Source organism: Miniopterus schreibersii (assembly GCF_964146895.1).
Source record: "Miniopterus schreibersii genome assembly, chromosome: 6".
NCBI classification, from domain to species: domain Eukaryota; kingdom Metazoa; phylum Chordata; class Mammalia; order Chiroptera; family Miniopteridae; genus Miniopterus; species Miniopterus schreibersii.
The window spans coordinates 8769439-8783276 of record NC_138107.1 but is presented as its reverse complement, the minus strand read 5'-3'; the positions used below and the strand labels follow the sequence as shown (position 1 = coordinate 8783276).

At 42.3% G+C, this 13838-nt stretch overlaps 1 protein-coding gene across 1 annotated transcript in view; it reads left to right on the top strand.

The window, feature by feature from the left end:
* Positions 1 to 5770, top strand: part of TMEM217 (transmembrane protein 217) — a 32753-nt gene extending 26983 nt beyond the window's left edge. Inside the window, exon 2 of the mRNA XM_081140432.1 lies at positions 4610 to 5770. Within this exon, the coding sequence (XP_080996558.1) occupies positions 4621 to 5190 (570 nt within the window). The 5' untranslated portion in view covers positions 4610 to 4620 and the 3' untranslated portion in view covers positions 5191 to 5770. The remainder of the gene's footprint in view (positions 1 to 4609) is intronic.
* Positions 5771 to 13838: the final 8068 nt, after the last annotated feature.

Here is a 13838-nt window from a genome sequence, read left to right as displayed (position 1 = left end):
CTCTCTCTGAAATCAATAAAGATATATTTTAAAAAAACACACAAACCCATGTAGCAGTTCATTCATCCTCAAACCATTCTTTACTGAAGTACCTATTACATACTTAAGATTTTTTCTTTTCTGGTTATTAACTGGTCTGTCACACCCCATTTGCTAAGAGTTTCTTGTAATTCAAGCAGTTCTTCTACGTTCTTTATAATGGCTGCATGAGATCCTGCCTCTTCTGCAAGACTTGCACTCATGCTTTGCAAATGATTTCCCCTGTGTTGCCAGTTATTTACACTGGGCTACCAGAGAGGCTGACCATCAAATCAATGATGGGCTTAGGGCGCTTGGAGAGCTTGTAGTTTCAGCCAAGAGGAATATTGGAGGGGAGGTGGGGAATGTCAGCTCATTGTTGAGTATTTCCTTGTTATTATCTGCAAACAATAATATAAACAGAGCCACTTTAAAATGGAGCCGGAGCTGCCATGCACTTGTTATACCTCAACTCTTTGGAATGTCACAACAGGGCGATGACTGGGCCTAAGCAAACTTGTGCCTTGCAAAACACTGCAGCAGAGATAACAAGAAAGCAGTTATTATGACTACTGGACTGAAATTTTAAAATGTTGAGAATTACTGTCACTATGTTATGTTATCTGCACCAATAGAAACACCTTCCTTCTCTTGATGTAAGTGCTCCCCTTCCCTCTCTCATGACTACCATTGCCTTTGTCTCCTAATCGGGACACTGGGCTTCTGCCTGAATTAGTGTGTCCCAAGTAACTATTCTTATTGATCTTAATAAATGTTTGTTGCCCCTCACTTTGAAAGACCTTTTATTTTTAGGTTGACAGGTCACTTTTGCTTCCCTGGGTGACCTTGCAAATGTGGGAACTTGGGTCCTGACCATTGGGATACCCAGAATCCTAGGCACCTCAGCAAGTTCTTTAACACTCCTCCCACAAAAAGCAGAACCTAACTGCCTGCCCCTTGACTATGGGCCGAACTTGGTGACCGAAGCAGCAAGTGCAACAGAAGCAATGCAGTGGGGCTTCTCGGGCTCAGTTAAGGAACAGTGACATAGCCTCCACTGGCTCACTGTTCTGGGGACGTTCGCTCTGGGAAAGCCAGTCAGCAGGCTGTGAAGAAGCCCAGATGAGCCCCCACAGAGACCTCATGAAAGTCCCCTATGGAGAGGACCTGAGGCCCCCGACTGGGCCAGCAGCAACTGCCAGACAAGAGAGTCTTCCAGGAAAGGGCTCCAGAATTCATGAGTGGTGATAAGTTATCCCCGTCCAAGTTCCTCATCACACACAGTGTTAAGCTAACACCCTGTATTGTGTCCAAAGTCCTCACCTGCTGAATCCAGGTACATAATAAATGGTTGTCTTCAGCTAAGTTTCAGAATGGTAATTTATTATGCAAATTATAAAATTAGTAAAAAACAGCAACTGGTACACACAATTTATTTTTTATTTTTAAAAAAGCTGCTATTAGATGCACACAGCTTTTTTTCAAATTATAAGAGAAAGTTTATTTAGAAAGTTACAGAGGTAGAAGTGAGCCAACTGAGCTGTGAGGCCCAGGAAACAAGTTACAGAGGCAGAGGAAGGGCCCTTGGAGCTTGGGAGAGAGAAAGGCAAAGGTAACTCCCCCCCGGGGGGGGGGGGAGCATGCTCCAGAGAGGGAAAGCCCACTTGCACACAAATTTAAGATTGATAACTTCCTTTTGATAATTTGACTGCTTTATTACTAGAAAACAAAACTTCATCTCTGGTAATACCTCTCCTAAATATGCTTATTTTTATTTTGATACAGCCATTCCAGCTTTCTTTGGATTAGTATTTGCATAGAATATTTTATCCCATCTTTGTACTTTATATCTCCATATTTAAAGAGGGTTTGGTATTTTTAAAATTCTATTGGACATCTTCATCTTTTTAGTGGCATGTTCAGAACATTTTCTTTATGTAAGTATTGATATCATTGAATTTAAATCTACCATCTTGCTACCTTACTATTTGTTTTTTGCTTGTCTTATCTGTTCTTTTTTTAAAACATATTTTATTTCACCCATCCCTCCACCCTCCTCCCCTTGGGCAACCATCAACTTGTTCTCTACACCTATGGGTCTGTATCTGTTTTGCTTTGTATGTTCTTTAGTTGTTTTTTTTAGATTCTACATACAAGTGAAATCATACAGTATTTATCTTTCTCTCTCTCTAACTTCACTTAACATAATACCTCTCCATCCATCCATATTGTCGTAAATGACAAGATTTCATTCTTTTTTCTTGCTGAGTACACCCAGCAGATGTGGAAGCTGAGGTTTGCAGAGGATGAATACACAGTAAATGGGAAGCCAAGTTTTGAACTTTGGCCATTTGATTTAAAATTTGCTTTTCTTAACCTTGACATCTCCCTTGCAGTTGTCTGTAATCTATTTCTTCCTTCCCATTTTCAGGATACCCCTGATGGCTCACAACAAGACTGACTCACTCCCCCAACACTGGGACTGAACCTGGGAGTGCAGTGCTTCCAAAAAACATGCACCTGCCCATGCCATGCCCTAAATACAGCTCACTCAGAAAGACAAATGAGACCCTCCTGAGTAAGGTAAAAGTTTAGTTCAGGAGAAAAAAGACAAAGACTATTGTTAAATAAACATTACACACGTTTATCGAGTTCAAAGAGTGATGTTAAAGGGAAGCAGAAGGATAAAAATCAGCTCGCTCTTTTACATTATTTTGTTATATTAATAATTTTTATTTTTTTAGTATAGTTTAAAAACTTACATAGAGATATCTTTAATTTAAAACAGTTTGAAACATAAATATTCAAAGATGGAATCAGAATCACTTCTGATTGTGTAATGTTTGAAATAATGTATCACTTTCAAGAAATTTCACAAATAAATCGAAAAGACTTTACACTATCACCAACTACTAGTTATGATAACACGTTTAGCTCTTGGTTGAGCATGGGGCAAAGTTATCCAGCTGTCTTTCTGTGATGCCAGCTTTAACCATTTCTGAAGCTAAGGAGATACTGTATTAAAGAAAGCTACAACAGCATAAAGGCAGCCAATGGGATTAATTTATTGATCTGGATTTATTAGAAACTCATGAAAAAATATATTTTCATAAATTTATTTTTGTTAAAATTGTGTGTTTGTGTAGTAATAATACTTAAAGGCTTATGATAAAAACAGTAGCCCTCGGCTCCCTCTCCCTATCCCTAGTCATACTCCCCACAGACCATCACCGTCAGTTCTTCTATTTCCCTTCCTAGTAACCTTTTTATCTCTAAATTATACACTGTTTTGATATTTCTTGATTAGTCATTTGTAGACATTACCTATTGACTTCCCATCATGATGGATGAAGACCTCTTATCCTCTACACACATACCCTCTGCCTTTTCTCCCAAACTCCCAACATGGCCGTATCGTCATTCATGGCTGTGTGAAGACTACAACTTTCCAAGAAGCGTTAGGTGCAGTAGCCCAGAAGAGACACGATGGTGACTGGATTATGGTGGTGACAGTGGAGATGGGCAAAACAAGGACTGATTCAAGATACATATGGGAGAAGAGTAGGTGAAACTAGTGAGTGTTGGGGATGAGAGAGGGGGAGGTACACGGGGACTACCCTTAGAGCAAAATTAACTTTCATGCTTGCTTACCTGTCCCAGCTCTTAAGCTCCTATAGGCTTTGGCCTCCCACCTTTTACCTCCTGGCAGCATTTCTCTGCTTCTAAGAATATTTTAAATCGATTTTATCCAACATTTTTAGTTGTTTTTAGCAGTAAAGTGCCCCCAATAATCAATCAGAAATGCCTCTACTTTTTCATTGATTTCTGTTCTGTTTCTTTTCTCCATCCTATTTTTTGTTGTTCTTGTTGATTTTCTCCCTAACTTCTTGAGTTGGACACTCGGCTAATTATTGCTTTTTCTTTTCTATTCTAAGGCTATTCTATTCTAAGGCTCCGAATTTCCGTTAAAGTACACCTTTCATTGTATTCCTTAGATTTTGCTATGTAGTGGAGGAGTGATTGCTCAAAGCCACCTGTTTTCATCAACATCTCACCCCAGCGGGGCTATTGTGCTGCCCTGATTTTTCTCCTCAAGACACCTGCACTCGAGGTCTGGACAAGTGCAGCCAATTTTCCCCATCAGGGGGCAGCAATGGTTGCCCAAGGCAATGCTAGGAGAGAGAAGAACAGAATTTAAACTACCTTTTTTGGCCTGTGTTTTCCAGTTGTGGCTACATGTGAAAATCACTAGGACGTTTTGGAAAATGCTGATGTTTGGGCTCACCAGAGAATGTTCTGATTGGTCAGGGTTAGGGGCCTTGTCCTGGGTACTTTCGGTGATTCTAATGTGAAACCAAGGTTGAGAAGCACTTCTCTAATTTATCTGCTCACTGCTGCTCACTGCTGCAGACTGTATCCTTTCCCTCCCACTCACACCCCCAATTTTAAACCGTCTGTCTTCCCAAAGTTGTTATTTCCTGGTTTCCATATTTCTCTCTGTCATTTCTTGTTTGGGAAAGGAGGCAGAAACCCTGGTGATTTACACGTTGGCAGGAACCAGAATTCTCCCTCACACTGTCTGTCTTCACAGGAGGTCTCAGCATGAAACCGAAACACTGGTGTGGGATCACCGCCAAAACGGGCACCGTGTTATCAGGGGTCTTTACCATCATAGCCACCAACATGTACCTCACATTTGAACAGAAGTACATACGGGGCAGCAACTGCACTGAGATTACCTGGAGGGCCAAGAGCATGGATGTGGCGGTAAGCGAGATGATGGCCTGTTGGAGTTTCAGCATCGTCCTCTTGCTGTCTTGTGTCACCGTCATCATCAGCTGCTTGCTCCTGTACTCAGTATATGCCAAGAAGTACTGGGGCTTGGTGCTCTACATCTTCTGGATCCTCTTCTATGAAGCTATAAACGTCGCAGTGGAAGTCCTCACCAGCAGCAACACGGGCGTGCTAGAGGTCAGGGTCCTGCGCTGGTTTGGCTTGGTGTCCCGCGTATTCATGCACTGTTTCTGGATCTTCTTTGTCATGACTTATGCCCAGGTCATCTACAAAAGTAATAGCCAGGGTAATGTCATCTTCTACAGCAGACGCATTTCTACAAGCAGCCGAGACTCCCCGCGGCGGAAATCAAAGATCATCAACTTTACCCGCCACTAGAGTGCCGAACATCGGCCCTTTCCTCTCTTGAGGGGCAGGTCTCCCAGGTGCTCACGGTAGTTCTCTTTTCATCTCTTCCCTTTTTCTGGTTTGTTCTGGAAGTGGAGACCCTCCCGCCACCCTCTCTGGGGAATGTGAGGAGAAATGTGGTTAGGGTCACTTCTGAAATGTCCTGCTCGTTGAGGATGTTTAGTTAAAGGTCATTGTTATTTATCGAGCACTGCTTGAACGGCTCCTTCTTCTGGTCAGTACCACCTTCTTGGGCGACACGAAGAGGGCAAGGGGACGAAAGGAAGCTGACCTGCAGTCTGGCGATCCGTTCATCCTGGTAGGTCTTCAGCCGCCTTCAGCCCACAGCTCTCTAATTAACCCCTGGACGGGCAAATCTGTATTTATACCTCAGATTGTTGCAGCGCAAAGGATACTGTTGGTGCCTTCGGGGGCTTTGTGCCATGTTTTTTTCCCCTATGTTGTCTATGCTCGATTCCAGATAAGTAAAAGAATAAAAATAGAAGAAAATCACTTTTTCCTTTTCTGAGTCCCCACTTTTCCAAATTTGTCAAATAAAGGGTGTTTGTTAAACTTTTCTGTGTCTCTCACTGTATCTGGACACTAGGAGGGTGCAAAATAAGATATGAGGCCTAACCTTGAGTTTACAGGTTAGTGGGAGAAACTAAATCACTGTTTATGAATCAATTAGCCAAGCATATATGACAGTACAAGATTACATGTTATCACGGGTCAACAAACTTCACTTTGTATTTAGGTTCAAAAACTCAAAAGCAGCTTAAGGCAGGATAGAAGACAAATTGAGCAAACTTCTACTTCAAACATTCGACATTATGTTGTGTTTGCTTATTTAATAGCTTTCTTGAGGCATAATTGACATATAATAACACATAATGTTTCAAGTATATAATTTGACATAAGCGTATCCCGGTGAAACCATCACCACAATTGAGTTCATGAACACAGGTATCACCTCCAGAAGTTCCCTCGTGATCCCTGCTTCCCCCGTCCATACCCTCCACCCCCACCACAAGGCACTGATTTGCTGTCCCTATATATTAGTTTGCAGTTTCTAGAATTTTACATGTGGATTCATAGAGTGTTGCTCTTTTTTTTTGGTCTGGCTTCTTTCACTCATCCTAATGCCTTTAAGGTTCATCTGTGTCCTTATGTGTATTAATAGTTCACTCTTTACTGCTGAGTAGGATGCCATGGCATGAATGTAGCACTGTTTATCCATTTGCCCATTGAAGGACATCTATTGGTTTGCAGTTTGGGGAAATTATGAATATGAATTATGAACTCTATAAACACTTGTGCATATGACTTTGTATGGACTTACGATTTCATTTATCTCGAAACTGGAATTTCTTTTCTAGAGCAGCTGTACCATTTTTGTATTCCCAGTGGCAGTATATGAGAATTCCAGTTCTTCCACATCCTTGCCAGGGCTTAGTATGCACAATAAGTTTTTTATTTTAGCCTTCTAGTAGGTATATGGTGGTATTTCATTGTGGCTTCAACTTGCATTTCTCTAATGATAAATGATGTTGAGCATCTTTTCATGTGCTTAATTAGTTTCCTTCTATATTTTTTAGTATTCAAATATTTTGCCCATTTTTTATTTGTATTTTTTTTCTTATGTCCATTTTTAAAAATTAGGTTGTTTTTTATTCTTTATTCTTGAGTTTGGGGAGTATGTTTTGTGTTTGTTTGTTTAATATATACTTTTTTATTGTTGACAGTATTACAGATGTCCCCCATTTTCCCTCCCTTTGCCCACTCCACCCAGCCCCTACCCCACTGGGGAGTTTTTTATATTTTCTGAATACAAGTCCTTTATCAGATATATGATTTGGAAGTATTTTTCTATTTTGTGCCTTGTCTTTTGGTTCACTTAACAGAATCTTTTGAAGAGCAAAAGTTTTAATTTCAATGAAGTCCAGTTTATCAGTTTGTTCTTTTATGAGTCCTCCTTTGGTTATCATATTTATGAAATCTTTGCCTAACACCAGGTCATGAAGGTTTTCACCTATGTTTCCTCTAAAGGTCATAGTTTTAAGTTTGAAACTTAGATGTATAATCCCTTTTGAGTTATTTTTTATATATGGCGAGAGATGTAGATCAAAGTATACCTTTTGTTCCTGGATATCTAGTTGTTCCAACACTAACTCTTGAAAAGACTATCCTTTTTCTACTGAATTGACTGTATATACACACACATGCCTCTTCCTGGATTCTGTTTTATTCCATATATCTATTTGTCTCTCTTTCGGCCAATGTGACCCTGTCTTAACTATGGTAGCTTTATAATAAGACTTTAAATCATAGTCCTCCATCTTTGTTCTTTTTCAAAATTGTGTGGCTATTCTGCGTTCTTTGTGTTTCCTTATGAACTTCAGAATCAGCTTAAAATTTCTATGAAAAATAAAGCCTGCTGAAATTTTGATTGGAATAACATTGAATTTATAGATCAATGTGGAGAGAACTGACATCTTAGCAATATTGTGTCTTCTAACCCGTGACAACAGTATTTCTCTTCATTCATTTAAGTCTTCTTTAATTTCTCTCAGCAATGCTTTGTAATTTTCAATATACAAGTCTTTCACATCTTTTCCAGATTTATCTCTAAGTATTTTATTTTTTATGCTATTGTAAATAGTATTATTGGTTAAATTTTAATTCTGAATTTTTGTTGATAGTATATAGAAATACAATTTTTAAAATATATTGATCTCATATCCTGCAACATTGCTAAACTCATGTATTAGGTCAAGTAATGTTTTTGTAGATTCCTTCAGATTTTCTGCATAGTCAGTCATGTCTGCAGATATAGTTTTCCTCCTTCCTGTTCTTGCCTAATTGCACTGGTTAGCTCTTCCAGTGCAACACTGAGTAGAAGCAGGGAGAAGGAACATTATCGTCTTGTTTCTGATTTTAGAGGGAGAGCACTCAGTCTTTCTCCATTAAGTATGGTGTTGGCTATAGGTGTTTCACTGATGTCCTGTATCAGGTTGAGGAAGTTCCTTTGTATCCCTTGTTTGCTGAAGAATTTTAAAAATCAGGAATAAATGTTGCATATCGTCAGATGTTTTTGTACATGTGTTGAGATGATTATATGCTCTTTATTTTTTTAGATTATTAACATGGTAAATTACTTTGATAGATTTTCAAATGTTAACCCAGCCATGATATTCCTGGAACAAACTCTACTTGGTCATGATGTATAATTCTTATTTTACATATTGTTGGATTAGATTTGTTAAATCTTGTTTTAAAATTTTGCATTTATGCTCATAGGGAATATTTGTCTGTAATTTTCTTATAATGTCTTCATTAGGTTTTGGTATCACAGTAATGCTTAGTTCATAGAAAGGAATGTGTCTTCCTTGTCAATTTTCATAAGAGTTTATGTATAATTGATATTTATTTCTTCCTTAAATGTTTAGTAGGATTCAGCACAGAAGCCATCGGGACCTGGAATTTCTTTGTGGGAAGCTTTTAACTACAAATTCTTTTTTTATTTTTAGAAAGAGAGAGAAATAGATAGAAACATTGGTGACAGAGAAACATCATCAATCGGTTGCCTGCTGCATGCCCCACACTGGGGACTGAGCCCTAAATAGGGCATGTGCCCTGACTGGGAATCAAACTGTGACCTCCTGGTTCCTAGGTCAATGCTCAACCACTGATCCATGCTGGCCGGGCATGTATCTTTATATTTAAAATATGTTTATGATAGGCAGTGTATAGTTGGGTCTTGCTTTTTTATTCAGTCTAACAACCTTTTAATTTGAGTCTTTTGATCATTTACATTTAGTGGTCCTTTATTATTTGTTTTCTATTTGTCCCATCTACTCTTTGGGGCTTTTTTCTTTTTCTACCTTCTTTTGGATTAATTTAATATTTCTTATGGTTTCATTTTACCTCCTTTGTGACATTATATATAATTCTTGGTTGTATTATTTTAGTTACTGTTTTAGAGTTCGTAGTGTATATCTTTAACTTATCAGAGTCTACCTTCAGATGATATTATGCTGCTTCATATATAGTATAAGAACCTTACAATAGTAAACTTCCAAGATTCCTCTCCTATTTGTGCTGTTGTTATCATGTTTTGCTTTTATATGTTATAAATCTCAACCTACATTTTGCTTTTGTTTAAATTATCTTTTAAAGAACTTTAAATGACAAGAAAAATATCAAATATTTGCCCATATTTTCCCACTTCCTCCCTTCCCTCTTGCTGCTTAGCCAGACAGAAACTCTACTCCAGACTGATGCAGCCAAGAAAACAGGCTTCCTCCTCCTGATCCCCTAGTCAGGGTCTTCTTCCCAGGAGGAGCAGAACATTGGCATTTCTCACCCTGGCCCCAGGTACCTGTTGCTGAGGCTAAAAGGAGGGGGCCCCCTTTTGCTGCCCAGCCCCTACCCACAGGAGAGAGGCATTGTGTTGGATGGGGTACTGCTGAGAGTACTGGGGCCCCAATTACCCTTGCCCCAGTTTGTAAGGTGGTAGTTCCAGTGACGAGAGGCAATCCAAGAAGACCCCAAGCTACTCTTCCTCATGAGCACTCAGATTCTAAAGCAGGAGTGTCACTAAGAATGAAGTAGACAGTTGTCCCCACCCACAGTTCCAGAGCCCTGGCCCAGAGATTTTGGCTGGGGCATGGGAGATAAAACAGTTTGTAGTCTCTTCCTAAAGAGCTGGCTTCATTTGCAACAGAGCATGGAGACGTTCAAGCCTAAAGGCACTCTAAAAAATGGTGAAGGTTGTGGCAAAAGGCAACTGGGTGGGTGCAGGAGGCAACTAATCAATGTCTCTCTCACAGTGATGTTTCTCTCTCCCCCCCCCCCTTCTGCTCTCTCTGAAAAGCAATGGAAAAATATCCTTGGGTGAGGATTAAAAAAAGAAAAGTAGAATAACTGAAATGAAGGCTGCACTAGAGAGGCTCAACAGTAGATTTAAACTGGCAGGAGAAAGAATTAGTAAACTTGAAGGTAGATGTCAGAGATTATGCAATCTAAAGAACAGAGAATAAAGATGAAGCAAAATAAGCAGAGTCTCAGAGAAATGTGGGACGTTATAAGGCATAGCAACCAAAATATGCATAATGGTAGTATTGGAAGGAGAGGAGAGAAAGGAACAGAAAAAATAAATATTTGAAGACATAATGGCTGAAAACTTCCCAAATTTATTGAAAACTCTATATCCAGTAAGCTTAAAAAAACTCCAACTAGGATAAATACAAAAGCTCCACAGACACTGCATAGTAAAACTACTCAAGTCAAAGACAAGAAGAAAAGTGAATGTTGAAAGCAGCAAAAGATGCCCTGCTGGTGTTGCTCAGTGGTTGAGCATCGACCTATGATTCAGGAGATCGAGGTCTGTTTCCTGGTCAGGGCACATGCCCGGGTTGCGGGCTTGATCCCCAGTCAGGGGTGTGCAGGAGGCCGATCAATGATTCTCTCATCATTGATGTTTCTATCTCTCTCCCTCTCCCTTCCTCTCTCTGAAATCAATAAAGATATTTTTAAAAAGAAGAAGAAAAAGAAATAAAGAAAGAGGAAGAAAAAGAAAAAGGAAGAAAGAAAGGAAGGGAAGGGAAGGGAAGGGAAGGGAAGGGAAGGGAAGGGAAGGGAAGGGAAGGGAAGGGAAGGGAAGGGAAGGGAAGGGAAGGGAAGGGAAGGGAAGGGAAGGGAAGGGAAGGGAAGGGAAAAGGAAAGACTGGTCGCTTATGAGGAAATCCCAATAAGATTAACAGCTGATTTCTCAGCAAAAACAATGGAAGCCAGATGGCAGGATAACATATTTAAAGTGCTTTCAAAAGCCCACTGTTAACCAAGAATCCTATACCCAGCAAAGGCTCAGATTCTCTCTGCGTTCTAAGCTGACGGAGGTGGTTTCATAGGAGACCTGTCTATTTGTCCCTAGGGAATGCAGACCCACCATTTCCCAAGATGTCGTCCTCCTCACCTTCCCCACCCCCACACTGAGTGTGCTCCTGCCTTCATGCTCTCCACCTCAGTGTTCATCCCAGATGCTTCCTCTCACAGCCCTGTTCCCCAAATGCAAAGTCCCTGTGTTAACTCGCTTCACCCCGTTTTCCTCACCAGCCTTTCAACTGTTCACCTGCCTCCACTCTTGCCCCCTTCTGACCCATGGTCCCCTCAGCAGCAAGAAGTAGTTTTCTAAAATGCAAATCAGATCCTGTCTCTCATACACACACACGCTCAAGACCCACCCAGGTCTCCCTGTTGCCTTCCAGAGAAACTTCCACATGGCAGGTGGCAAGTAAGGCCCCTTCCTTTCTCTGGCCCCTGCACACCCCTGCAGCCTACCCCTCTGCTCAATTGACACCAAACCTGCAGTTTCCAAAATGGCTTTGCTGATTCTGAGCCTGCCTGGATGTTGTCCACTTTGCTGGGGATGAGGCTCCTCCCTTTCTACCCAGTTCCTACCCACATCCTTTAAGACACAAGCTCATGGTTGCCTCCCCCAGAAAAGCCTCTCATGCTTCTCATTCGGGGTTAGGCCTTGTTGCATCTTGAGGACACTGAACCACCTCTTCCGCAGCATTTATCACATTGCAGGGGACGTTTTGTTGTCCTTAAATTTTTGTAACATTTTATTTGTCTAGCTTCCTCCCCAGAATATTTACTTTATATATCCAGTACCAAGCTCGGTACCCGGCACGTAGTAGGTGCTCGATAGATGCCTGATGAATGACGGCTGAGTGAACGTCCAGAGGAAGGCGACAGGAGACAGAAAGAGAAGTTAGGTGGTTATTGGGGTGGCGATTCAGGAGGGAGGTGACAGGGCCAAAACCAAGGCTGGGCAGCAGGGATGCGAAAACAATGGGATTGATAAAGACATAGCCTTGAAATCTGCAACACAGGCTTAAACCACAACATTGAGCCTGAGTGGTTTGGGGCCCTATTTGGGTTGGTGCAGAAGAACACCCTGTGGATAGTGGCTGCTCTGGAAGCTGCTTTGTGAGCAGGAATGGGGTGCTCTTTAGTTGGTGGGGACAGGGAAGTATCAATGCAGCTATTGACTGGCAAGCACACTGCCTCTCCCACCCCACGGGGACCCTTCGGGGCCTGGGGTGCAGCGAGAGGTTCGTGCCTCGAGGACTACTCTTTGGAGTCACACAGGGTGGGAGGGTAGCGGGAAATAGTGTGTGAGAATACTTGGGATGAGCCTTGACGACGTTATGCGAAGTGAAAAAGCCGGACACAAGAGGACAAAGACGGTGTGATTCCACTTGCATGAGGTGCTTAGCATAGTAAAATTCAGAGAGAAAAAGTGGAATGGTGGTTAACGGGGCTGGGGGTTGGTGTTTGATGACAAAGGTATTCTTGAGGAACATGAAAAAGTCTGGAGATGGGTGATGGTAAGGCTTGCAGAACAACGTGAATGTATGTAATGCCATTGCATTGTACATGCAAAAAGGGTGAAACGGTAAAATTTGTTATGTATGTTTTATCACAATAAAAAAAAATGCTACTGACCAAGAAAAAGAGAAGAAAAGCTTATTTGAGGTTGATAGAGTGAGGAGAAGGCTGGAGGGAGGCTTATGGCAGCCTGTCTGTGCTCGACAGGACTGAGCAGGAGCCTTGTCCCAGTCTGCTCAGGAGGCCACAAACATCGGACACACATCGGCCCGAGGACTGCACGTGCTCCTCTCACGTGTGACCGTTCCCCTTCCCTCTCCCCGCAGTGCCGGCTCACAGGGTGAGGAGTGAAGAGGAGGGAGCTTTGCTCTGGAATTCTCTGAACTGGGAGCCGGTAAGAAGGTGATCTGGGCTGGGAGGGACGTTTAAACCGGCCCAGCCTATTCCAGCCTTGGGTCCTCCGCAATCAACATGCCCTCAGGGGGTCCACTGGGTCTCTGGGCCTCTCCCTGAGGCTGGAGCCGGCCTCTAGGGTTCAGGTTCAGGTCCAGCCTCGATTGCAGCAGGAGGTCTGCCTGCTGGGCATTCACCTCCACGATGGTGGCTTATTGTTGAGGCACCTTCACCCTGGGCAGAGAAGATAGTAAGTCGGATCCATAAACCTTCCCCCATTCCACTCACTGCCGGCTGAACCTGGACTTGGAACAAGTCTGGGTCAGACGCAGGGAGCAAAGCAGGGAAATTCCATTCCTGAAGGCTTGGAGGAAAGACAGAGCGCCTGGGGGAAGGTCAGGGATCATCCCAGGCCCTCGAGGAACCAAGCGTTTTCTGACCTCAGAGAAACAAACATCCCAGAGAGGAGCCCAGAATGGACTCTATTATTATTCCAGACACAGGAGCTTCCTAGTTCCCACAAGCCTGACACCGACAAGAACACCCTTTTTATCACCATAAAGCAGAGCAGCAGCTGGAGCAGCAGAGCTGGAAGCTTCCTAGGGAGCATCCCAAGCCAAGGATGCCCCCATTCCCAGGGATGTGGTCACCTATAGCTAGTTAGGTCAGAGCAAGGACCAGACTCCCTTTCCCCATGCTGCCCATGGCCTGTCCGCATACCATTGTCACTCTGAGCTCCCACATTGACCTCCAGCGGCTTGGGGAATTTGCCTAGGGCTGGCTCTGCCACCTTGTCATGGATCTCCGTGGTTTTTCCTGCAGGAGAAGCTCGGGTAGAACAACAGGAG